The 24,789-nt window shown below is 37.9% G+C and overlaps 1 protein-coding gene across 2 annotated transcripts; it reads right to left on the reverse strand.

The window, feature by feature from the left end:
* Positions 1-1,049: 1,049 nt before the first annotated feature.
* CSDE1 (cold shock domain containing E1) lies at positions 1,050-24,484 on the reverse strand. 2 transcript variants are annotated; one of them, XM_084242103.1, is made up of 19 exons: positions 24,207-24,484; positions 22,330-22,528; positions 21,113-21,222; positions 20,629-20,721; positions 19,907-20,004; positions 16,588-16,669; positions 16,136-16,264; positions 15,905-16,030; positions 15,095-15,307; positions 13,160-13,300; positions 12,652-12,816; positions 10,434-10,541; positions 9,673-9,848; positions 8,413-8,525; positions 6,758-6,877; positions 4,436-4,614; positions 2,566-2,729; positions 1,649-1,781; positions 1,050-1,187 (listed from the first exon to the last, which is right to left on the reverse strand). In XM_084242103.1, the coding sequence occupies exons 1-19, from the start codon at positions 24,342-24,344 to the stop codon at positions 1,140-1,142; spliced, it is 2,535 nt and encodes an 844-aa protein (XP_084098229.1). In that variant the 5' UTR covers positions 24,345-24,484; the 3' UTR covers positions 1,050-1,139. The 2 variants fall into 2 exon arrangements, with proteins under 2 accessions (XP_084098229.1, XP_084098230.1); XM_084242104.1 differs by lacking the exon at positions 20,629-20,721.
* Positions 24,485-24,789: the final 305 nt, after the last annotated feature.

Below are 24,789 nucleotides of genomic sequence, written 5' to 3' on the forward strand. Positions count from 1 at the left end.
TCAAATGACAAGGGGAAGATAAAAGTGCCCTCCCCCACATCCCCTGAGCTGACCCCTGTCACCTTAGACACAGCCTTCAGTCCACTGACCAGGGACCCTGTAAATGGCCAATTCAAGATGAGGGCCGAAAAATCAGACCAATCCGTTCCCGTGATAGAAAGTCTACACCAAGGGTCAAGTGCCTGTATTTTACAGGACACAGGAACCAGGCGGCTACTTATAAAAAAAACAAGATTCATTTCAGGCACAACTTTTTATTTTTTTTTTTTCATTTTGTTTTTTGTTTTGAAATCAGTAAAAGAAACTGGGTCCTAGAAGCTGCAGTGATCTAAGCAGCAGCAAGTTTGTGCATTCGTCCTTTTGTTGTTTTTGTTTAAATACGTTTTAAATTATCACACTGCTGGCACACCTTATTTGCATGAAATTCTGCACCATACATACTAATTGTAGTAAAGTTACCCTCCCCCCCCACACCCAGGAAGAAAAAAAACCTACTCTGGAATTAATTTTCACTGAAATCTAACCAAACTTCGTTAAGTGGACTGTGACAAGATTATAATTGATATGAAAAATAACATTTTTAACATTTGGCCATCAACTTAAGGAAATGTTTGCTTATATAAATTTTTGTAATTTTTAAAAGGTAATACATTCTACCCTCATATGGTCCTCAGAATTAAAGCATAATGAACAGGAAGGAAAAGGAAGAGAATGCAACCGAATGCGGTGGCAGAACATCTTGCCGGAAGTAATGAAGGTAGAGAATATACTAAATATCAAGTGCAGAATTTCATAGGGCCAACAAGATAACAGTCTATATTTTTCTCTTATACAGGCGAAGTGAATTTTGCAATTACCAGTTGCGTTAAATGCACCAAATAAAGCTCCTAAAATTGATACTATAAGGCGCCACCTTAAGTTTTCCAGGCTGCAACTGTGCATAATTTTAAAATGGTTTTCTTAAATTTATTTATTTTTCTTTAAACATAACACGAGGAAGGTGTTAAAACTGGTGTAATAGCTCAATAGAATAAGTATTCCAGATTTTGGGAGGGATGAAGAGGGAGATATTCAGAACCCTTCACCAGAATCCCCCCAACTTGATCATAGTGGATTAATGATGTGCTTTGTGGATGTGGTTAGTCAATGACACCAGCTTGACGAATCTTTCTTTCTGCACCAAAACCCTGTGAAGAAATAAAACTACAGTTAATGACCTCAATGCACAACAATCAGTACTTGTAATTTCAAAACGAACCACAAAACATTATTTTTAGTGATCTTAATCAGTTCTTTCCTAAAGGAGGAAGTCTATGTTATCCCTCACAATCCATTATCTACATACACTATGCTCAAAGTATCAAGAAAACCAAGAAATGTACTTTTTTTTTTTTTTTTTTACATTTTTAAAGGACAGGTTTATTAGGAAATGGAGAAAGAAAAAGAGGTACCTATATAGTCACAGGCAGGTAGGAAAGCTGCTAGAAGAAATGTACTTATTGTGAGCAACCATTTTATTAGAGGTTGAACCAAATATGTGTGGGACATCTTCACCACTTACAACAATACCAAAGCTCCTTGCTTCACTGAGCTCTCTGAGTTATGCTGGTCTGTCAGTTGGACGCTTAAACCTTACATGACCCCATACCATTGAGTTATCTGGTCCCCTTGGTTGACGAAGAACCATTAGGCGCGGAGCACTGGCATCATCCAGAGTGATGTTCTTCAAGCGATTGACCAACCTATCAGGTCGTGGCGCTGCAACAGCCTTGGGGCCCTCACTGTAACAAAGTCAAAAGGTGAAAAGGAGCAACACTTGGTGGGAAGAAAGCAAGTACTTGCCAAGGAGTGTTTTCTACATAACTGCCCAAATGACTCACTTTTAATGAGGGGGGGTGTTTGTGTGTGGGGAAGTCTTGCCTCATCTAGCCAGCCAGCAAGACAGGACAGACAAGTTTGTTTATGATTTTATTCCCAACTCAAAGTTTACTATCATAGGAAATGGAAAAAAAAATCAATGGGGGAGGGTTATCCCTAAGACTGTTCTGTAGCCAGAAAGTCCAGTTCTACAGACACATAGCAGATACGAAAAATACTCAGAAAAGTTAAATGTGAAGAAATGTTTCCAGGGATTTCCAGTTCCTCTCATGGTTAACAATGTTGAAATTAAAAAATAAATAAAATCACTCAAAAGTCAGAACTAAGCTAGAATTAGAATTTTAACCATGAAACCTAGAAGATGGGTTAAATGGAAGAAAACCCTAAACAGAAAAAAAAAAAAGAAAAAAAACCCTCTTCAAAAAAGAGAAATACATAACCTTTCTATACTTATTATATAGTAAGTACCTAATAATATTTCATTGGTTCACATATATGAGACTAAAGTTTAGGCAATGAAAACTAAAGCTAAAAAAAAAAAAAAAAAAAACCGCTAATAGTGTCAAGAAATAACCAGATGTGGCAGAAGATTTAAAAAAAAAAAAAGTAGTGGAAAAGTGAAGAAATGTGATAGAGATTAGAGAAAGTTAAATAGTTCAGGGTGGTTACTAATCCAGCAACACTCACCAGACTCGCCAAACATTGCAAGCGCTGCACTTGCCAGTGCGCTGATTAAGAATCACTGAGAATTCCACCTCATCTCCTGCCTGTAGCTCAATGCCATCTTGCACTTCTTTCACATGGAAAAAGAGCTTCTTGCTATCTCCAACTTCATAGTTAATGAAGCCAAACTAAAAACATAAAACAAAACAAAAGCTAAGAAAGAGATGCAACCTAGGGGGAAAAAAACACCTTACTTTAAATGAAGCACAATGCCTGACCCTAGCTGGAAGGGGTTTATAAGACATGATATTAATACTGATACTCCGTATCCTATAACATAACAGCTGATAGGTCTGTAAAACTTAGATCAAGGAAAAAAATGTATTTTATTTTATTATATTTTTAAAAGATTTATTTATTTATGCATACAAGAGCTGGGGTACAGGCCAGAGATGCGGGGGGTGAGAGGATTCACCAGAGACAGAGTGGGGAACAGAACAGGCAGACTGAAGTACACTGCTGAGGGGAGCAGCAGGCGAGTCAGAGAGGTCTGCTGTGCCATGTGGGTTGCTCCCCGGCCGGGGATTGAACTCGTGCTGCAGAAGCTGCAGATTGCTTCACAGTGCGGTGCTTAACCCTTTGCGCCACCAGGGAGGCCCAAAAAATGATTTTAAATCCAGGCCAAAGCTTCACCGAAACAAAGAAAGGTTGCTTTATGCTTTCATATATTATATGAACTGAGTTTTGGAATTAAGCAAAGCCATTAGGGAGCTGTTACTTAAACATTTAATTTTGACCCCTTCTAGGATAATTAAGTTGTATTAGAGCATTACAAAGGCCATTAAAAAAATGTACAGGGACCTCCCTGGTGTCATAGGGGGTTGAGACATAGCACTATGAAGCTATCTGCAGCCACTGCAGCGTGAGTTCAATCCCCAGCAAGGGAGGCGACCCACACAGCGCATCAGACCTCTCCTGTCTTGCTCGCTCCTCCCCTCAGCAGTGTATTTCAGTACATCTGCTTGTTCTAGTCCTCACTCTGTCTCTGGTGAGTCCCCTCACCCTCTGCATCTCTGATCTGCACCCCAGTTCTTGTATGCATAAATAAATCTTTAAAAAAAATAAAAATAAAAAATGTTCATGGCACTGCTGTTGAAAATATCCTGAGAATTCATAAAAATTTCCCTGAGATCTCCCTACCAGTAGTTTTGTTTGCCCTAAGCTTATTTTATGAATCCTTCTACACACAGTTTCTGTGTGATCTGCAAATAAACACTGACCTAAAGTGAAAAAAAAAAAAAAAGCCTTATAGTCTTTCTAGTCTGAAAGTCTCACGCCAAAACTTTTCTTCATTATATAATGTCAATTATTAATACCACTCTTTCTTTCTGCTAATAGCCATTTTTTTTCTTTTCTGACTTTTTTTTTTTTAAATCTTAAAGATGAATTGATTTAAGCATAGAAGAACTGGGGTGTAGACCAGAGTTGCAGGGGGTGAGAGGATTCAGAGACAGAGTGGGAAGCAGAACAGGAAGTGGGAAGCAAAACAGGAGGATCTACTGAAATACCCACTGCTGAGAAGAGAAGTGGGGAGACAGGAGAGGTCTGATGCAGCATATGTGGGTTAGCTCCCTGGCTGGGGATGGAATTCTGGCCTCAGCAGTGATAGCAGTGATAGCCCTGACCGGTAAGCCACCAGGGAGGCCCCCTCTGGTAATGGTCTTCAAATTTTTATATGCTATCTCAAACCACTGAGAAAAGTAAAGTAGAAATGAAAGCCCAAATGACTGAAATGTTAATGGTTTCATTTTGGTTGAAAAATTTTAAATTTTGGCTAGTATTCAATTACCAAACCAATAGAATCACATTCAGATCCAGAAACACTACTACTTACCTGATCTTTCACACACTCCACTGTGGCCCTACGCAGGGGTGTGATGTTATAGGCCATAGTCTGTGCATTTTGGCCCAGGACACACAATTGAAACTTGACACTCTCTCCTTTCTGCAGGCAATCCCCTTTGTTGGCCATCCCAACTATGCCAAATGGATAGACTTCACCTTTCATATCTCCTGTAGGGAGAAATAGGTATAAAGTCTAAGAGCTAGTATTTCACAATATTCCTCTGCTGACAGATCCAATAAAATAGTAAGCTGCAAAAAATGGATTCTATTCCCTAAGTCTTTTTGAAACCTAAGAGTTTCAATTTTAAAGCTTCAATAAAATCACGAATGTTAAATACTACCATGAAAACAAATAAGAATTTGTAGAACATTATCACCTTACCAGCTATTAAGTTTTAAACCACACTTACGAATTTAAAAATAATTATTACTCACAATCTCACTATGTAAATATTCTGGCATTTAAAGCACTATGGGTTGGCTGCTCTGATCCACTGGATTGTCTTCTTCCTAAATTCACAATATGAGCCAGTCAAAAATATTTCTGACTCTAATTGTGCATTAAATATGCCAGGCATAGGTGAAAACAATATAAATGAATTTCTTTGGAATGCCACCTCCTTTATTTTGACTGTGGCTCTCTTAAATAGGCACCTTTTTTTCTAGATCAGGTTCAGCACACTTTTTCCTTAGGGGCCAAACATTTTAGGTCTGTACATCATACTGTCTATGTCACAACTATTATAGTGAGAAAGCAACCAAAAAATGTATGTAAATAAATGGCTGTGGCTGTTTTTCAATAAAACTATATCTACAAAAATCCAGCCAACATATTTGCTGACCTCTGTCCTCAAGTAAAATGTTGGCTGGAAGTCAGTGCAGGCTGATAGTTGCTTATCAGTTGACACTGATGCCTGGATGGTGAATCTACTGCATCAATCAACACAAAGTGAAAGCTTCAGAATGGAAAATACTTAAATCATTTTCTTGATGACCACAGGGTTAAGGGAAGGTTTTCTTTACAAACATACAAGAACAAAACACAGGAGACATTACCAGCAAGCAAATCACACTGAAGAACCAGACATTAAGTCTAATGTAGAGGCATTAATAACTACCATTTACTAAACTTACACTGATTCATATCTAATCTTTATATATCTTTTGAGGTTGAAGACAGTAGCCATATGTTAAAGATGAAGGAAATGCAGCAGGGAAGATTTAAGTAATTTGAAGTCTAGATCTAGAACTGCAAAACCCATGGCCTAATATTGAATTAACAGTTGTATTCCTAAATAAAAGAACTGTTTTCCTCACTAAGTGGGGGAAATGTGACTCGTGTAGTTCTAGCAAAAAAAATCAGGCTTGTGCATTTCAGAAGTTACCCTTTTCCACAAAATCTTTGGACTATATCTAATTACTAGTTTGAGTTAAACGGCTAGGAGTTAGAGGAAAGAGGTAGAAAATCCATGTCAGAGAGGAGGAAAGGTAACTGCTATTCCCCTGTAAGTTACAAGTTAACAGCCCATACCCCATGGCTCTTTTCCTAAGGCAGGTGGGTGGGTGGGAGTGGCCGGGCGGCTTGGCATTAGTTTAGGTATAAACAAAGTCAAGTCATGTTTGAAGGTGTGTATGTGGCAGCAATGTTTCTATGTAAAACAAATCCCCACGAATCTCCTGTGGTAAAGGAACATGTTATCAAGATTTTCTTTTTTTCTCAAATGACTTTATGTTGTCTCTGATTCCTACACAAGATTTCTCTCTGTAAGCAAGCTATCATCTTCGATTGTATGTTCAAACCCTCATCAATCCATCTTTATGGTAACTCTGCTATGCCAGTGATCCAGTACCCATGCCTTTCGTTTCTACTGCCAACTTACTCTACACACAAAATTGGTCATTCTGGTGGTACTTATTGAGGGGAGGGGGTGGCAATAGGACTCAGGGAATTATTCAAGATGGCGGGAAAAAGCAGGAAGTGAAAAATACAGGTAGCATTGGTCAGGAGACAAGTAGCAGGACTTCCACTGAACCCTAGTTATTAAGAAACATAGTAAGAAGCTTTTACAGGAAGGAAAAATGATACATTAAAGAGTGGTTTGTTAATCTATCAGTGCTAAGCTCACAGAGCAGTGATTTGTTCACAGCATTAACCAGGCTTACCTGATATGTAAGGGATGTAAAAAGCAAACATGGAAGTGGGGTTTGGGAAGAGTTGCTTTTAATTTATTTTTTAAGGACTCTCAAAACAAATGCAACAAGCAATCTGAAGGTAAAGAGAAGACCAAACAATCTAAAGTGATGCTCTTACCTTCCTCCACGATCTCAATCATTCCTTGGTACTCAGTCTGTGTTGGATCAACACTCCTTAAGGGGCGAATGACTTTACCAGAGTAGATGGTGGGATCAGCTTCCTCAGTAATGCCATTCACTAAAAAACACAAGCATGTATACCTCTCATCAACAGTTCTAGTTAAACCCTAGACTACAGGAGGAATAAAAGCAAGTTATTAGGACATAAGTAAATAAATAAATCTTAAAAAAAAAAAAAAAAAAGAAGAAGAAGTGCAGGAGGGTGAGAGAATTCACCAGAGCCAGAGCAGGGAGCAGAGCAGGCAGAAGGACCGAAGTACACTGCTGAGGGGAGCAGCGGGCAGCAGGAGAGGTCTGCGCGCCATGTGGGATCCTCCTCCGGTGGCCGGGGAGCAGCCGGGGATCGAACCGGCTCCGCAGAGACCGCGGGCAGCTTCGCAACCCAGAGCTCAACCGCTGCGCCACCGGGGAGGCCCTATTCCTGAAATATTTCTAAACTACCATTAAAACAAATTTATTTCAGGAAATAACAACTATTCATATTTAAAACATGTCTTATTCTCTTCAGCTTTTCTAGCTAGATGACCAGATACCACCCCCCCTTTTTTTGGTAGAACTGGGGTATAGGCCAGAGGTGTGGGGGTGAGAGGATTCCAGAGACAGAGTGGGGAACAGAACAGGCAGATATTACAAAAGTACACTGCTAAGGGGAGCAGTGGTTGAGAAAGGTCTGCTGTGCCATGTGGGTCAGCTCCCTGGCTGGAGATGGAACTCAGGCCCTAGCGGTGACAGCACTGAGACCCAACCCCTAGGCCACCAGGGAGCCTCCCCCCAAATACCACCTTGTTCATGAGGCTTTCTCTGGTCTCTAAAATGGCAACCCCAATACTTAGATACGTCCCTGAATTATCTTAAGAATATGTATTAACTGCCTTTTAAAAATACTACTCACAATATTTTGCTCATCTTGTTTGCCTATATTGTCCACTAAAAAATAAACTCAATGAAGACAGAGAACTGCTTGATTTCTTCACTGCTGTAGCCCTGGTATCTAAAACTTAGCTTGCACCTAGCAATTTACTGAATTGAAATGAATGTTCCTGGCTGTCACTTCTTTAGGTCTCTCCAAGATAAAGTGTTACTTGGAGAGTTTACTGATGGGCCTATAAAAGTCAGAGTTCCTAAATAGCAACAATTTTTTTTAAAGTTCCCACTGCTTTTCACATTTAGACTAATTTTTCTCAAATAGAAATCTTCAAGGGTAATGCCTTTCTCTCCTGCCCCATAGAGATTTATATCTGAAAGGTTATGTATTTTTTAAAAGATATTGCATTAAAAATAAAGCAAATCTGTGACCTTGCCTCCTAAATTTCAGTGCACATCAGTATCACCTGAAGGATTTGTTAAAAATAGATGATCCTTAGTTTTAGTGGGGGGTGGTGTGCGTGTGTGTGTGTGTGTGTGTGTGTGTGTGTGTGAGAGAGAGAGAGAGAGAGAACTCATATTTTTGACAAAGAGGAAGATGCTGCCAATCAAGCGTGGAGAGTCTCACACCTTAAGAATTACTTAGGAAAAAAGTTTTTTTTTCTCCTCCCCATTTCTATTCTCCATCTCCCTGCAAAAGACAGGCTGGATCAAGTCATAATTCATTACCTGAGTGTGTTTTGTTCACCTTTTCAGCACTGACTTTGTTGCCTTTGCCTTTGGACAAACTGTACTCAACCATGTCTCCCAGTTCCAGGCTATCAACATCACCAGAGAATTCACTAAGGGGAAAGAAAATATTTGAATAAGCAATTACCATGAACATCAACAGTAGTAAATAGCCTTTATTCTTTTTTTTTTTTTTTTAATATTTATGGAAACAAGAGAATGGGTATATAGGCCAGAGGTGTGGGGGACAAGAGGGATTCACCAGAGACAGTGGGGAGCAGCAGGTGAGACAGGAGAGGTCTGCTGCACCACATTGGTTAGCTCCCTGGCCGGGGATTGAACTTGTGCTGCAGTGGTGCCGACAGCTTGGTAGTGCTGAGACTTGACCCCTTGGTGCCACCAGGGAGGTCCCTTTATTTCTTCTATAGCAACATTCAAGGTGTGCTTGCTTAATAATACCTCCACCCTATAAGGAGGTATCATTATCCTAAGCTTCAAGATAATGAAACTAAGATACCAGGAGGTTCATTTCATTTAGTAAGTTACATATGCAGTGAGTGGCAGAGCTGGATTCAAGTTTAAAATGAGTTCAAATCTGAACTGTTTGGTTCTGAGAGGTCATGTACTCAACCATTATGCTCTATTACAAAACCAAATGTACCACTCTCTGGTAACTCTCTTCCCACTTTTACTAAAGTGGGAAGTTGCCTATCTAACATTCAAAGCAGCTGTAGGTCCTGTGGGTCCTTCTATTTCCCGTGACTTCATGTTCTCTACATGGAAATGGATGAGCAATTTTCATTTATGTATTGTCATGAATTTTACAAAATGAAATTTGGGATTCAAATAATATCATCACCCAATAGGAAATGTTTTTTTTTTTTTTTATAGAGGCATGTTTATTTATATTTTATTTATTTGTTTGTTTGTTTTGTTTATACATGCACTGGGTACAGTCAGAAGCACGGGAGGGTGAGAGAATTCACCAGAGCCAGAGCGGGGAGCAGAGCAGGCAGAAGGACCGAAGGACACTGCTGAGGGGAGCAGCGGGCCGCAGGAGAGGTCCGCGTGCCATGTGGGACCCTCCTCTGGTGGCTGGGGAGCAGCCGGGGATCGAACCGGCGCCGCAGAGGCTGCGGGCAGGTTCGCGACCCAGCGCTCAACCGCTGCGCCACTGGGGAGGCCCCCAATAGGAAATGTTTTAATTCTGAAAATAAACAATCAAAAGTAAGCTCTTAGTTCCTAAAAGGTATTCCTTACCTGTAATGGAAAAAGATTTCCTTATCATGATTGGCTGTTTCAATAAATCCAAAATTATCCTTCAGAGTTGCCACATAACCCAAGAGCCTCTTTGAGTTGGAATTACGACCTAAAAGCCGCACACAAGTTGCAATCTGCTGACCAGGCCTCTGTTTGTCACTAATACTAAATTCAACCTGTAACAAATAAGGATGCTCATTAATACCAAGGCATGTTCACACCATGCCTAACTCTGACTAGACCACATTTTCCACTCCGAATATCCTTTGCAAATACTCTAATGAAATAATTTTCACCAAAACTAACATTTGTATGTATCATTCCACTTTTCATTAAAGGATCCAAGTTTGTTTTCCAGTGTAGATTCCTGGAAGAATCTCTTAATTTTCTCTAAAGGAGGGCTATCAGAAAAACAGATACACTAAGTGGAAGTAAAACTAACAGCAATGTGAGGTCTCTGTTATTGATAACGTTTCAATGACTTAAAAAATTTTTTTTTACCCAATGTTAATTTTATCTAATTGTTTTAGACATAGCTAATATTTAAATGCTCAGTTCTCAAAAATCTTTAACAAAGAATTTGCTAGACTTCTTGTATTGAATAAATGGCTTCATTTTAAACAGGAGGATGTTCATATACTAAAACCTATAAACACAAATTGTAGTAACTTGGTAAAATGTGAAGAAATCATTTTGCAGTATTCATGATTAAGATGACAACTTTTAACGCCCCCTCTCTCAAATAAATAAAATTATCTTGCCTTATCTCCTATTTGAGGAGAAGTAGATCCTTCCACATCCTTGGCTTGAAAAGCAATAGTCAATTTCACCCCACAATCATCATAAGCAATAACGCCATCCTCAGCCTCCTAAAGAGATATAGGCAGCACACAAAGAAAAGAACAAAAAGCAATGTAAGTAGGTACTCTCCTTACAGACCCTTGAGCCTTGGCACAACTGTAGAAAATTCCTATTCCAGGGTTCTCCAACTGTAACAGACTTTATATGGGAGAGGAGGTCTTGCCTTATCTAGGGCAGGTTCCATCTGTTGTAATTGAGACTTTTAGTTGTAAGAACCTAATTCTTGCTGTTGAGAGGAAAGTTTATTGAAAATAAATAACACGCCCATTGTGTAATTTTTAAAGCCAACAGAAATCAAACTGGGCATTTATCTTTAATCCGGTGGAAATTCTGTAGCTTCTGTATTGCCTTTCTTGTATCTCCCTTATTTCATACATAATGTATATACTAACCAATACATGAAAATTTAATTTTCTACAAGATCTAGCAGTTTAGAGCATCTGCTACTCAGAGGATTAATCCATGATATTCCAATGTTTTGACAATAACACTTAAATTGGTGACAAATACCAGAAAGATTAGTTCTTCAAATGTGTAACAAATTTTGGGTTATATATACAGAATTTTACAGTAAACCATGACATTGCATAGTAACTATATAATGTACTGTTGTAATGGTTTCAAGTATTGTATGAAATTAATACCCACATCCCTAATCTAGATGACTCCTAAAGTCTAGAACACCCTACCAACTACTGTGTATTTCAAACCAATTCATTTCATTCATACTCCTATTACTGCTATACAATATCCACTGAACATGTACAATTTAAAAGACAATGTTAGGTGCTTTGTAGTATCAAATTTAATGTTATAATAAAACCATTTCCAATTACCCTTATTCCTCATCTTACAAATTGCTACTCTGAGGAGGTTAAACTTGACCATGGCTATACAATCAACAGAAAACATACCAAGGTTCCCCCAATTCACTGCCACAAAAACAACAAAACACAAACTTACCTTCTGTCTAACCACTTACTGCTTTGTAAAGAAATCCTTAATTTTTCTCATCTGTACCTATATTTTATGAGGAATGTTCTTTCTCTCATTTATATTCACCTATTGAAGGTGAATAGCGAAACTACCCCCAGATCCCACCAATGTAGAACTTTTGACAGCGCTTGCCTGTTGACCTTTCATAAAAACATTTACATATTCTGTATGAATTGAGAGCAGAAGCCATCTTAGACATCTTTTTATTTCCCACTCAGTGAATTTTTCAGTAAGTGGAGTTCGAATGAGTGAACTATTTTTTTTTTTAAAAAAAGATTTATTTATGCATACTAGAACTGGGGTACAGGCCAGAGGTGTGGGAGGTCAGAGGATTCACCAGAGAGTGGGTAGCAGAACAGGCAGACTGACTGAAACACACTGCGGAGGGGAGCAGCAGGTGAGTCAGGAGAGGCCTGCTGCACCATGTGGGTTGTTCCCTGGCCAGCTGGGGATTGAACTCCTGCTGCAGAGGCTGAGGATAGCTTCATAGGTTGCTTATTAATCCCTTGCACCACAAGGGAGGCCCCGAATGAGTGAACTATTTCTACCCAAAGCTGCACAGTTTTTAAACTGATTGGAAGACAAATCCAATTAACCCTTGAGCAATACTAGCTTAAACTGTGCGGGTCCGCTTTATACATGGACATGCAGGGCTGACTAAAGTTGCACTCAGTTTTCCACAGCTCAGGGTCAGTGCTCTCACTCTCCCTACCCACCACATTGTTCAAGAGCTAATTATTATCATTTCAGATGAGCTGTTCTCATCTAGGGGTACTGAGACACACGGCATTATCTGCAGACACTTTTGGCTGTCACGTAGGTATAGGGGGTTGGGGGTAAAGGAAGAGGGATACTGACCTCCAATGGGCAAAAGGCAGGGATGCTGCTAAACCCTCCTGCAATGGGCAGAACACCTACCCCACCCCAACCCAAAGGAAAGAATTATCCGGTCTTAAATGTCAATGCTGAGGATAAAAGATTTTGCTTTACATTAGTTCACGATTAATATCACAGGGAATTCTGAAAGGGCAACTCCTTTATTATGTCATTGTGTGAGCATTAATTGCCCTTTAAACATTGAGAGAAAGAGCTTCAAAAATTTTTTGATCACGTGTAACTTACCTTTTCTTTGCCTTTATTTGGGCTAGTGGTTTTAGGATTGGAAAAAGTGGCTTCTTTTTCTACAGTGCCCAGAAAACGATGATCCGAATGTGAATGGAATGAGACCGTGCCCTTTGCAAGTTTTTTAATCCTAATAGCATGATTTCTTTGGGCAGAAAGCATATCCTACAAATGATGAACAAAAATAACTTGAAAACTAAAAAAGAAACATTAAGAAATCCCAATACTTTTTTAAATTAATTTTTTAAAAATTATATATATATTTTAAATCGTTCTTGTACAATGTATGCTTTCTTCTCTCTGGCGTAATCCCCGTGGAATGCCCACCACCAACTCACCATCATCACAGTCCCTTGTGCTCTTCCCACCCATTTTGATTCTTCCCCCTCCTCCTCCCCTGCGGAATGTCTCCAATTTATAGCTGCCTGTTGATTTTGATTTTTAGTTTATGATTGTTTCGGCCTCCCCCTGCCCCATCCCTTCCAATACTTTTTTAAGAACTACTCACAGGAACCACAGTAAATTCGACCTCATCTGCAATATGGAGCTGGTTTCCATCCAGAATTTCACTGAAGTGGAAGAACATACGAGCATCACGATCCACACACTTGATGAAACCAAAACCATCTCTCATGGCAGCAATCACACCCTGAAAGTAAAATAAATATTTTCACTGGCTGTGAAGCTTGTCAAGACAACAGTAAGTTTGAAAGCATCAAGTTAAATTCATTGGATTCTATTAATGACCTGAATTCTCTATCAAAACTTTAATTTTTCTAGCAAATATGAACTCACTGCTTTAGACAAATGTAAATTACCCTCTAAGCAATTGTCTGAGACCCCAGAGATGCCAAGATGGATTAGGAAAAGTTTTATGGGACTATAAACACATATACACAATGTTCTTTCACTTCATTCTCAATTCTGCAAACCTGGTAGTAGTATCCTCTTTTAAAAGACAAGGAAATTAAGACAGAGGCGTTAAACAATTTGTCCAAAGCACACAGTAAGTGAAAAAAAAAAAAAAAAAAAGAATTTCAAATGAGCTGTCAGTAACACTAGCAACCTTCCAGAAGTTTCAAAACTCTACAGACCAATAATCCAGATACCTTAATGAAGGCATTACTAGTGTATCTAAAAATCTGAGGTGAGTTTGCAAACAAGGAGAAATTTCAATTTAGGTTAGAAGAGTATTTTAGTGAGAAAATTGTTTCCTCATCCCTCTAGCCCTACCTCACTAAATTATCAGTTCTGTGAAGGCATTATATCCAGAGTAACTGGCAAATAGTAGGTATTCAGATATTTACTGAAACAAAAGCATTATCAATCTTCCAATGACTGCATAGTTGCTGGCACATGGCAAGTGTTCACTGAAATAAAATTATCAATCTATCAATGACATACCTTGCATTGCCACAGTGCAAAGATTATTTTAAAAGCAGTTTTGAATATGGCCCAAACAATATTCTGACAATCTTTGCTAAATACTGATAGTAGTCAAGCTACTCCAAAATGCATTTCATATTGTCAAGCAAAACAGATCCAGCGCGAGAAATTTAAATTTTTAAAATCACACATTTGGGGCCTCTCTGGTGGCACAAGATGTTAAAACGCAGCACTATGAAGCATCCTGCACCCTCTGCAGCGTGAGTTTGATCCCTGGCCAGCCAGGAAGCTACCCACATGGCGTAGCAGACCTCTCTTGACTCTCCCGCTGTTCCCCTCAGCAGTGTATTTCAGTCAGTCTGCCTGTTGTGTTCCCCACTCTGTCTGATGAATCCTCTCACCCCTCCGCAACTCTGGCCCACACCCCAGTTATTGTATGCATAAATAAATCTTTAAAAAAAAAAATCACACATTTGGATCTCCAAATTTATTAAGTTAAAAGAACAAATCAAGTGCCAAACAAAATCAGTACTCCATAAGGCAAAGGTTAAAAAAATCTTAAGCTGAGATATACTGTAAATGTTATGGGCCCAAACAGAACTATTTATAAATTACACCTGAGAAAGCTCACGTGTAAAAAAACCCAGCTTATAAAATGTTTGAAAAACAATTCTGGTATAAGCAAAATTCTAATGTAAAATAAAAGAAACAAAACCTTTTAAACTTGAGGCTACTGAAACATCTTAGGGAAAAAGTTTGGGACAATCTATTTTGGATACAAGATGAACTTGAATCTTCTAAGTGTTCATATTTAAGGATCAGAGACTCGCTAATTCTCAAAAGACCTCAGAAATTATCCTGTTTAGTTTTTCATTCTAAAACTCCACATCTGTATCAAGGTAACTAGCAGAATTAGATGCCAAAGTGGAATGCGGAAATGTTTGTGTTCAAAGGTAAATGCCCAATACTGTCGTCAACGTAAAAGAATTTAATACAGTTTTACAAACTTATATTCAATATCGACTCCCCACCCTCAAATCTAATATCCAGCACTTACCATTTCTCTGGCTTCATTAGTGAACTGAAATGTATTTGATAGAACTTCTATGTTGGTTGCTCGTTCTAATTTGTCACGTCGGTCTGTTGAAATATTAAACCTAACATGGTCTCCTTCCAGCAGGGTCACCTTGGATTTCGTATCTTTGTCTCCAAAGGGAAGTTCTTTAGGAATCACAAAGTCAACTTTGATGCGTCCTGGCAATGGGTCATTCTGATGAGAAGGAAAAACTTTTAGCTGAGTATTTCTCCCCTTCTTAGTTCTAATTCAAACATGAAGAATGCACAGCAAGCCCATGTTATTTATAAACAGACATTTCCCTGAAGGAAAAAATGGGGTTGGCATCATAAAGTCCAATTTGAAAGCTGCACATTCTATGGTGACACAATACAACCATGAAGTCACAACACTGCTTAATCCTGCACCACTCATATATTGAGATATATTTAAGAGGTAAAAATTCAGTTTTCTACGTTTCACATATCCTTAGCAATGACACCACTGCATTCATCTCCACACATCCCCACCAAAGAAACACATGAGAGAAATACACACCCGAATGGCAGTCAACATGGTTTGTCCAATTTTACCAGCATTTTTAGTTCTATATCTTCTATATCACCATCCAATTTTTTAAAAATTCATGGATGCATTAATCAGTGATTTCTCCTTTAATTGTACACATTAAATATTTCATTGTTCTAGTATAACATAATTACATTAATCAAATGGAGTAAAACTTCTGCAAACCACACCATATTGGTATATTACTAACGAGGCAAAAGACAACTCATGAAAACGACTGTTTACCTGGTTTTTACTGGGTACTTTGGGGATAACTTTGGTTACAGTTCCTTCAAAATGTTCAATGCTGATGTCTTCAAAGATGACTGTTCCTTGAGGCAATAGTCTGACATCCGTTGCAACTTCTTTACCCTAAGTCAGAAGGGCGTGTAAGGGGAAATTTTTTAAGTGTTTCCTACAAATGTAATTCACTGTTGATTCTTAAAAGGCCAAACATAAGTCAGTCAACCAGCTTACATTTCTGTCCTTGATTGTGAATTCTACGTCATCTCCAGGCTGTAAGGCTTCTAAGTCACCTTTAAATTCACTATAGTGAAAGAATATCTCTTTTACAACATCACCTCTTTCAATAAAGCCAAACGCCTCCTAAAGCCAAAAAACAAACAAACAACAACAAAAAACCCTGAACATTAAGTATTATTCACTGTACAATTTATGGCAATTTGCAACAATTCTCATAAAATTGTACTTTGGTGGGGGCAATATATTTGGTAAAGTATGTATCAGTGAAATGGCCCATTTTAAAGAAAATCAATTTAAGTAACTTAGAAAATTTAATTTGGAGTTTAACAGGGAAATATTGGAACTATTTTTAAGGGAAGAATGAAAAACGAAAGGCAGGGTTTGAAGTGTAAGACTTAAAATAGTCAAAGAAAAACCCCAAATTTCTCATATTTAATGATACTTACCTTCATGGCACAAACTACTCCCTGACAGCGGGCTTGTTTCTTTTTCAACAGCATAATGTTACGAGCACTTACAGCACCAGTACTACAAAAAATAATCGGGCAGGGGTGGTGGGGGTGGTGGTAAAAAAAAAAAAAGTGCATTGGCTTGGTTAGATACTGCTGAGTTAAGAGAGAAATACTAGTTTTCTGGCGCTTCAAGAATTTATCAATATTATCCTTTTAAAAAAGATTTATTTATTTATTTATGCATATAAGAACTGGGGTACAGGCCAGAGATGTGGGGGTGAGAGGATTCACCAGAGACAGAATGGGGAGCAGAACAGGCAGATCTACTGAAATACACTGCTGAGGGGAGCCACGGGCAAGTCAGGAGAGGTCTGCTGCACCATATGGGTGGCTCCCTGGCGGGGGATCGAACTTGTGCTGCAGGGGCTGTGGATAGCTTCATAGGTTGTGTCTTAACTCCTTGCGCCACCAGGGAGGCCCCTCATATGGCTTTATATGCAAAAGACTTTTGCTCAAATTCCCCTGTCTTCTAAATTGGTTACACATGTATAACTTTTCTCTTGGACTGCTAAAATATTTTTAAGGGCATGTAACATTCAACCGCCCTGGTGGCGCAGGCGGTTGAGCGCTGCGCTGTGAAGTTGTCAGCAGTCTCTGTAGTGCCGGTTCAATCCTGGCCGGCCTGTGAGAGTCCCACATGGCGCGCAGACCTCTCCTGTCGCACCTGCTGCTCCCCTCAGCAGTGTATTTCGTCAGTCTGCCTGTTCTGTTCCCCAATCTGTCTCTGGTGAATCCTCTCACCCTCCCGTGTATCTGGCCTGTACCCCGGTTCTTGTATAAATAAATCAATCTTTTAAAAAAAAAAAAATAAAGCCACAAATTGGATACAACCAAAGTTGGGGAATACTCAAGGTTTAGAAAAGTCTTTTGGTGAATAAACATTTGAGTAGGTATTATGTATACAGCAAATAAATTAGGGATAGAGATAAGAGATGGCCCCTATTTGCAATAAGTGCTAAACTTAGTAGCTTATCATTATTACTAATTAAATGGCCATAAAAATTAAGTAAATGCAGTGATCATAAGAGAAATTTGCTATATTTTAAAAAACAATGACATTCACTTTCATTAAAACCAGAGATATTGCATGCTACTATATACTGTGTCTATCTTTGAACTGCAATGTAAATTTGACTTTGTTTTTAAGATGGTACTCACTAGAAAAGACACAATACTATTTGTTGGTGTAGTAGTAGTTTTAAGGAGATTGTACATCAAGCAATTATTTTCCTTAATACCACATGGACAAACTGTAACGTGACCATGCTTTTTATTAAAAATTTTACAGACTTGGGGCCTCCCTGGTAGTACAAGGGGTGGAGACGCAGCCTGTGAAGGTCTCCACAGCTGCGCAGCACGGGTTCAGTCCCCGGCCAGGGAGCTACCCACATGGTGTGGCGGACCTCTCCTGGCTCTCCCGCTGCTCCCCTCGGCAATGTGTTTCAGTCAATCTGCTATTCTGTTCCCCACTTTGTCTCTGGTAAGTCCTCTCACCCCCATGCCTCTGGCCTGTGCCCCAGTTCTTGTATGCATAAATAAATCTTATTGTAGTGAAAAGATTATAGAGCCACATTGAAATTTAAATGACTTCTACTTAAAAGTTACACAATTTTAGGCTATTTTGTGAGAATAAACGGTATTTTACAATTGATATTCACTAGGTGAGGCTGTTTTGAGGATTAACACCACAGTGTTTAATACAAGTGGTGGCTCATACAAGAATTTAATAAAGAATAACCCCTCTCCTCATGAACCTGCTCCTCAAACTTAAGCCTTGCTTGTTTCCTATCTGAGATTAAAGTCAGGTCTTCATACTGGAATTACTAAAACCCATACTCACAACTCAAGTCTGATTTCTTCTAGTCTTACAAGAGTCAAGGCTCAAAGATATTAAGTTGGCACATGCTCTTGGAATCTTTTTTCCCCTTATACAGTTGAAAATACATTATCAGGCCTCCCTGGTGGCACAAGGGGTTAAGACACAACCTATGAAGCAATCCACAGCCTCTGCAGTATGAATTTGATCCCCAGCCAGCCAGGGAGCTACTCACATGGCGCAACAGACCTCTCCTGACTCGCCCGCTGCTCCTCTCAGCAGTGTACTTGGTCAATCTGCCTGTTCTGTTCCCTGCTCTGTCTCTGGTGAATCCTCTCACTCCCCACACCTCTGGCCTGTACCCCAGCTCTTGCATGCATACATAAATCAATCTTTAAAAAAAATACATTATCACTTTCTCCATAGTGTGTTTTACTTCTTTACTCATCTCATCTAACCAAAAATAAAAACAATTATCCCTGGGATTTTCATCACTCTATTATCCTTAACTGTTTATACTGATGAATCTCAGAACTGTATTCTCTTGCCTATAACTAGCCTATCTCAGATCTATACATGTACTGACATATTCAGATCTCCACCCAGCTACACCCACAGACACCTCAAACTCAAATTACAAAATAAAAGTGTAATTTTTTCCAACCGTTAATACCTTTTCCTATTATCTCCCTATTCTAGTTAAAGGTATCATTCATCTACCTAGCAGTCCAAGCCAGAAACATGATCTGTAGGACTGTCCTTTCTTTAAATCCAATACATACCTCTATTTGTTAAACTCAATGATCTTATTTTCTCAATGTGACTGGACTTCTCCACCTGACCACCTTTGCCTATCTTTACTGGGCCCTCACCTTTCTCATATTAACTCTCATATCCCTGTGTCTAGTTTAGAGCATCACTCATGATCCAAAAATCTACCATCACTACTACATTCAACAATCTATAGCAAACACACTCCATTTACAATCCTTCAAAGATTCCGATGACCATGGGATAAAGCTCAAACCTCACCTTACTTTGGACTTAGGCAATTCAACAAGTTAAATTTCAGCCATCTCCCCCAAATGATTACTTCCTGTGCCCAGAATGCTAATTTTTTCTCAATTTCCTAATGACACACACCCTCTCCTCAATGTTTACTTCAAGCACTACTGTTTTCACAAAATCTTCACTGACCTCTAGGACAGTGCCTTAAAAGTTCTGCCTATTTTAATTATCTTGTTTCCCATTTCTGACACCCTACATCGTTCCTACCACAGGACAGACTTGCAAATACTTTGAACAGTTTAAAAGATTATGAAAATTACTAATGAATAGATTAAAAGATCACCCAAATTTGTAAGTTAAGACTTTTAACTCGCTTTAAATGTCTTATTTAAAAAAAAAATGACAAAGATGAGGGAAAAAAGAACTTACTGTTTATTGTTATCAATTACAAAGTTTATTTTATCTCCAGTTTCCAGCTGAACGTTCCCTTCAACATCTTCAGGGGTGTAAGTCAGATAAAACACTTCCTGTGAATTAACAAGTTATTATTATTATATTGGCAGGATGCTTGTTCACTGTATACTGTGATTTACTTACTTAAATACCTCAAACTGGTATTTTTAGCCAAATTTCTTAAAATTAAATGTTTTATGACAAGTAGGCTGTTTAATTCATAAAACACACACTTTCCCTCCATGATGCTGATGACTTCTGTGAGCCCACAGCTGAGCAGCAATCCAACTTCAAAAAGCTTACACACGTGGAAGCATTTGCCCAGAGACTGTAGTTACATTTTTAAAAAAAACCCACCAATTTTTATATAAGGCATTCCAAACAAAAAGGCTGGAGTTAGTGCTTAAAAAGAACCAGATAAAGGATCCCCCTGCCCACAACCCCCAAAAAAGTGAGCAAAAGGAGCATTTTACCTTAATGTTCTAACTAAGGTCACACTTGGGTAAGCTAAGACACTTGGAAGTCCTATGGATTTTTTCCTTTTTTTTTGATTATGCTGCACTCAAAGTTTCTTAGAAATCAAATTTAAAACTGATTTTTATCAACTGCAGCTTACGTTTTCTATTCTGAATTTTAAAGTACGCTTATAGATCACATGGTGGATCAGGCAAAGGTTTAAGAAAAATACACAAGTTTACCCCATTACGTTCGTAGCATACACTCCCTGTTGGACTCTGACCCGGGGCAGCTGGAGATTTACTCTCTAAGTTGTGAGGAACAGCGCACACAACCTACCAGTCAAAAAAAAAAAAATTTCCATTGCTAATCATTTCAGGAGTAGCACTGTGCAATATAAACTGAATTTTAATATCCTCTATACTATACATAGGGATGCATTTTAATATGATCCACAAGAGGATGTCATGCTGCCAAGTTTCAAACTTACAGTACACAAACTGACTGCAAGTCTAGGCTTAGGGTTATATGTAAAAATATCTTGACCACATTTTTATTTAGGTCAAGAAATGCCAGTGCTTCTGATATACTTTTAAAATAGTAATCTTTATATACTACAGCTCTCTTGCGTGCAAACTGAGGAGATGGGGAGAATCTTCCCTTTCTGATGTGAAAGATATGCAAATGCAGGGCCCTAAGAAAACACAAAGCATTAAAGTCACTAACTTGTCCATTAATTCGTTCTTCAGGGAGGATTTCTGTTTTTATCTTCACCAGTTTAACAGCAATGGGTTTCCCAGTCCGCCGGTCAGATGATACTTCAAATTCAACATCATCTAAAATAAAGAAAGTGTTCTTTGTTGGACTAATTTTGGCAAAATGGTATCTCACTTTCAAGCTAAACTTAACGTAGCATTTGAATTGCCTTAGATCAGTACTTCTCAAAAGTGCAGTCCCTGGATGGAGCAGCAGCAGTATCATCATCTGGGAGCTTAGTAGAAATGCAAATTGTTGGCCCCCACTTTAGAAATATACAAAGACAAACTCTGAGGCTCGGATACAGCAATCTGTGTTTTAACAAGCTTTCCAGGAAATTCTGATACACACTAACATGTCACAACCAGTGCTTAAGCCTAAGACAGCCATATCTTAACCTTCGTTTTCGTGACATTTACACATACCGTAAATGAGGCAATATAAGAACAACCACCTTTGGCAAGTTTTTTCTTCGTCTTAACCTCTCTGTAACCTGTTTCCTCACTTCCAAAAAATAGGACAAATCAAAACAATGCTCTTAGGCCTTAGAGTATTTGGTACACCAAATACTCATGCTTACTGTTTAACTTTTTTTTCTCAAACAGTGCTTTAAATTAAAAAAAAAAAAAGTGTATGGAGACCTTGAAACTTCAGACCTTTAATAAGACATTCATAATTGAAAGTAATTTCTACAGTGTCAACCAAGATAAATTTTCATATAGTCCAAGCTGGTGACCATTGAAGTTTTTTTTCCCCAGGCCTTACTAGAAATAGTATCTGGTAAAATACCATTACCTAAGCTTAATATTTTCATAGACTTAAAAATCTCATATGTAGCTAAATAGTATAAGGGGAATAAAAATCATTCAAGTATCTACTAAAAAAAAAAATTTCCAGATATCCTTTCATCAGTCTTTTACCTCTCAGATAACACCACAATAGCAATCAGGATTATACAGATACACTTCAATAATTGGTACAATTTAAAAACCAAACTATAACTCTCAAAAATAAGCTGCTATGCAAAAGAACCTTGTGATTACTTAAAAAAATAAAAAACCCAACCGATTACCTTATACATTTTATCCTGCAGGTTAATAGGTCAAACTATGAACATTCTCATAAGCATGTTGATATGGAAGAGAAATTTGTTATTACTTTTTAAAAAGGGAGAATGGACAGATTACCTCCTACTTTTAAGTCCTGCAGGTTGCCATTATACTGTGAACAGTGGAAGAAAAGTCTAGCTTGACGTTCTGAACACTGAATAAATCCATAAGAGGTTAGCAGTTTTTCAATAACCCCAGTTTCACGCAGTGCTGCTGAAGTACCATTGGGGTACCCATTGTGTCCATTGTTGTGGAGAAGGTTTGGATCAAAGCTCATCTGTTTTGAAAAGAAAAAGAACTCAATATATACAGATATGTACATTATCTCCACAACATACTAGGTCTGATTAATAAATCACTAATTCTTTACTATAAAAAGCAAAAAAAAAAAAAAAGTGTAGTAAGTAAGGAGAAGATGATGTGTTTTTATTACTGAAATGTTAATTTACCTAATAAAACATTTCAGAGGAAATAATTTCAATTCTTTTGGGGAACTGCTCCCACTTATGGTAGAATTTTCACTTACCATTTTCTAGAGTTTACTATTAAGGTAAAGTAACTAAGTTAAAGCTGCCTTCATGTAACTTTAAATTACTAAAACAACAATTTTAGAACAAAAGTAACTAATATTTAAGAGATGGCAACCTAAACATCCAAGACTCTATGATATTTAACACCTACTAAAACTCAAAATTACAGAAACCTTGTAACTATTTGATAAGCCATGCATCTTGAAGGCACACAGTTAGGTTAGTAGAGATTAACACAGTAAAACTTTTGATGCAACACTTACTTCAAACTAGAAAATATCAGAGTTAGGCATGCTTAGGGCCTTCAATAGAACCCAAAATAGAACCCAAGAGTTTAAGACAAAACTCCAAGAGAGCAAATGCTACTTATTTTAAAAAATGTTCAATCATTTCATAGATACATTTAAAGAATTCTTCACCTGTGTTTCAAATACAATGAGAAATCTCTTACTACTGTCCTGTTTCTGTAATCAGATAAAACATTTTCATATTATCTACTTAAATGTAATGGAATGTAAGCTCTTTAGCTCATCAAACACTGTCCATCACAAGGATATTTCATTTTATCATGTTTGAGAAATATATAAAAACAAATTATTTTATTAAGTGAAGCACAAAACTGAAAAAAAAAAATCCCTAGCAAAATTTAGGTCTGTAATCTGATTACTTATGCCTTATACATTTTATCCTGGAGCAACCTTATACATTTTATCCTGGAGCAACATATCCATATCTTTACAACTATTTTTAGACCTTTTCATTAAAAATTTGATTTAGAAGCACTTTTGTTTAAATGCAATGTGGGCATCAATAAAAACTGTTTTCATTAGGGGAAAAAAGAAACAAATTTGTAGGAAAATAAACTCAAGTATGAGTAGTTAATGTGTAGGATGGTCAAATCCAGCAAATTTAAGTCGTCACACCTGCAGTAGTTAAATTCTAATTCTAGAGTTTTGTGTTTGACATGTATTAATTTTTTTGCAAATCACGCCCCCCCCAAAAGCAATACGCCCATATAACCAATGAGGAAACAGATACAGAGAGGTTAAATGACTTGCCAAAGTCAAATGGTAGAGGATTAAAATTAGAAAGGCCTATTATCTCTATAAGCCGGACTATACCTCGCACTTAAACTAAAAGTTACCTGGCAATCTAGTTAAAACACATTATCTTGATTCAGTGTGGGCAGGGGTTTGAGATTTTCTAAGAAGCTCCCAAAGTGATACTAAAGCTTTTGATTCTTGGACACACTTTAAGTAGCAAGGTCCTGACCTACTAAACTTATCTCTCAAAAGCCAACGTGAAGAGAAATGCTTAGGGAAGTTAGAAAGTAAATCTACAGGTTATGTCAATCAAAGTTGCCTTCCCACATCATGCTCTTAAAACAAAGCAAAATAAGCTGGCATGACTGCTTCCCTGACTTACAGATCTCTGATACGTGGGGGTCCGCTTTTGTTTTTTAGTCCCAGATGAGGTAGAAGATGAAGATAAAGGTAAAGAAAGAGAAGGAGGGGCTGCAGGAGGGGGATGAGGATCTGATGACACAGTAAAAACGTTCTCCATTCTCAAACAGCTGTGGTAACATAGCACAATGTTTACAACTATAATCAATAACAATTTATACACATTTGACAGTCAATCTACATCTTTATAAATTTACCATTAGGTTACTTTAGCAAGATACAATTTTAATCAGAATACTATGGACAAATAGATAACGGCATTAACTTAAAAGATGAAACCAAAATGTACTTCTAAAAGCCCTAATATAATCCCTATCCATATTTATAATTTTGAAAATACCATAAGGACACTCTTTGGTGGCTGCTAGTGAGGTAGTTCAGCCCAGTTTCCTCTACATATCCCACAACTTTAAACAGAATCCAATATTCTCAATTACTTGTCTCTCTAAAGTAGGGAACAAAAGAGTATTTAATGGATTTAAGGAAGAAAACATTAAACTTTCTTATATATATAATATATATGCATTATATACATAAAATCTTTA

The sequence above is a fragment of the Talpa europaea genome, assembly GCF_964194135.1.
Source record: "Talpa europaea genome assembly, chromosome: 9".
Classification (NCBI taxonomy): domain Eukaryota; kingdom Metazoa; phylum Chordata; class Mammalia; order Eulipotyphla; family Talpidae; genus Talpa; species Talpa europaea.